This window comes from Oxyura jamaicensis (genome assembly GCF_011077185.1).
Source record: "Oxyura jamaicensis isolate SHBP4307 breed ruddy duck chromosome 21 unlocalized genomic scaffold, BPBGC_Ojam_1.0 oxy21_random_OJ67453, whole genome shotgun sequence".
Taxonomy (NCBI): domain Eukaryota; kingdom Metazoa; phylum Chordata; class Aves; order Anseriformes; family Anatidae; genus Oxyura; species Oxyura jamaicensis.
Genome location: NW_023304568.1, coordinates 1 through 2,655, shown reverse-complemented (window position 1 = coordinate 2,655; position 2,655 = coordinate 1). Strand labels below are relative to the sequence as shown.

The window sequence follows — 2,655 nt, the reverse complement described above, 5'->3', positions numbered from 1 at the left end:
TTTTTTTTTTTTTTTTTCCCCACAATTTATTCAGGAAAATGTACAAAACGCTCCCGGGGCCGCGCGGTTAGTCCTCCTCCTCCTCCTCCTCCTCGTCCTGGTTGATCTGGAAGTACCGCAGTTCATAGCTCTCCTTGCTGTTGGCGACCACGCGCAGCCAGTCGCGCAGGTTGTTCTTCTTCAGGTACTTCTTGGTCAGGTACTTGAGGTACCTGCGGGGACACCGACACGGCACGGGGCAGACGTGGGGCCGCACCGGCACCCCCGGGCCCCACGACAACCGCCCGCCCTCGCCCTGCGGCGAGGAACAGATCGCTGCCCTCGCAGGGCATGGCGGCGTTCCCCTCGCAGCACCAAGGAGCCCCATTTACTGCGCCCCCCACCCCGGGCTGGTTGCTTTCAGACCCCTCCGTGGCTCTGACAACCACAAATCCCCGTGGGAAGGAGGCTCCCCTGCAGCATGAAGGTCCCCAGCCACCGCCACCTCCCTGGGGACGGGGCAGCAGCCAGCACTACACCGCCCTGCACAGAAGCCCCCCTGCCCCACAGGGCTGGGAGCCGCCTCCCTGCTTCCCCCTCCAAGGGCGAGGTGGCTGCCGCACACCGGGCACGAGGGGCCACCTGTGTGGCCATTCTGGCAGAGAACAGCAGCAGCTCAACAAGCAGAGCACCTCCGTGGGCACGGGCACCATCCCCTGCTCCCTGCACGTTTCTCAGCAGCTCCTGGGATGCAGTGGGCACCACACTGCCTCAGAAGCCGCTCGGGTGCAGCACCAACGCTTTTAGAGCGGCACAAGCCAGCAGCGCAGCAGCTGTCCTTACACACAGTTCTCTTTCCACTACTTCAGACCTCCAGCTTCCTCGCTTGCTACCTCCACCACAGCAAAAGTCAAGTTTCTCAAAGCTAAGTAAAGGGCAGAAGCATCAGGCAGTCACAAGAACTAGGCAGACGCCCAGCAGGACGAGGGTAAGGACATGGCAGTGGAACAGCTTGGTTGTGCATCAACCCCTGAGCTCCATGCTTGTCTTGGCAGTTGCGCATCCTGCATGGCCAGCCTCCTGAGCAGGCATTTCAACCACGCATCCACCTCAAAATTCATTCAGAAACAGTCACTGTGCCAAATTTCACACAGTGCTTGGGAGAGTCAGCAGGCCTCGGTGCACCTTACGCACCAGGACCCCTCTTTGCTACTTCAGGTGTTTCCTCACACCTTCCTGATTTACAGAAGAGGTTTGGATCTTGCGGCCCTGGAAACTGGCACTGGCAACACCATCCTTAGAAACTCACGTGCACTGAGCAACCTGAGAAAAACGAAGCACCTCCTCGTGACACAGCCCCACAGCACTGCATGGGGAAAGCTCATGCAGGGGAGCTCAGTTCGGTCACAAGCAAAGGACCTGAAGCCATCGTTAACCGAAGACCAAAAAAAGAGTAGACTCCCCAGCACAACGCTCACAACGCCCTCCTGCAGTGACTTCCCACAGGCTCAGAGCTCGCCGCAGCCAGCAGCCTCCCAGCCACGCTGCAGCAGCACGGCAGGAAAGCCAGCCATCGTGCGCCTTGCGGGACGCCCCTGTGTCCTCACCTCTTTGAGAAGGGAACCTCTGAAGTAACAGTGATCTTGCTCTTGCTCCTCTCGATAGTCACTACGCCCCCGCCCAGGTTACCGGCCTTCCCATTCACCTTGATCCTCTCCTGCAAGAACTGCTCCTGAAAGAGGGGAAAGGGACAGCTTAGCCAGGGCCGTCTGCAGCTTGTTTGCGTTCAGCATTCCAACATTTTGGTTAGAACTGGGAAGAGACAAAATTACCATATGTCAACAAAAAGCAAGGAAAAGCCCTTTTCCTGCAGGCTGGGAGGCTTTGATGCTCCTCACAGCCAATCCCACCAGCTCACACCAGCCCATTCTCACCTTTACAAAAGTGATTTCCCCAAGCCTGAATGGACTACACAATTCAACACTTCCTACTTTCTGAACTGAGTTAGTGCTAGTGAAACGACAAGATGCTTTCCAATTTCTCTTGGACTTGATGATCTTTGGAGGTCCCTTCCAACAGCACTATTCTAATTCCCATTCTCAAAGGACATCTTTGCCACAAGCTCTCATCTCCAATCCATGCTCGTGCCCGCACACGGCTTTAGGCAGTTTGAACGCACTCATCATAGGATGCAGAAATTCAGTGCTCTCCTCCCACGTTGTTTATCAACGCTTAACAGAAAGCTGATTCCTTACAGAGCGAATACTAAATACCATTCAAAATACAGAAAGATGCGCACGCTTTAGGTGCAAATCGTTTAACAATAAACCTCGGACAGCCCCCACGCGTTTGCCCTCAGGGTGTTTCCTAGCGGTGCAAACTGCCCGGGAGGGGCTTCCTGCGCCCTCTGCCGAGGGGCAGAGACGGAGGGCGGCGGGCAGCAGCGCCGCAGGCCCCCACCGGCGGGGTCAGAGCCGCCCGCCCCGTGCGAGGGGCCCGGCACTCACGAAGTTGGCAGCGTCCATGATGCCGTCCTCCACGGGGTGCGTGCAGTCCAGCGTGAACTTCAGCACCTGCTTCTTTTTTTTGCCACCTTTCGCTGCCGGCTTCTTCTGCGGCACAGGGAGAGAGAGCACACCGTCAGGGGGGAGGGGGGGCGGGGGGAACAAAGGGGGG

At 57.5% G+C, this 2,655-nt stretch overlaps 1 protein-coding gene across 1 annotated transcript; it reads right to left on the bottom strand.

Moving 5' to 3' along the window:
- Positions 1-8: 8 nt before the first annotated feature.
- Positions 9-2,651, bottom strand: RPL22 (ribosomal protein L22; the record flags this gene model as incomplete). Its single annotated transcript, XM_035312778.1, has 3 exons — positions 9-212; positions 1,587-1,711; positions 2,487-2,651. Coding segments are annotated over 3 exons (435 nt in total), but the record flags the coding sequence as incomplete, so codon positions are not given.
- Positions 2,652-2,655: the final 4 nt, after the last annotated feature.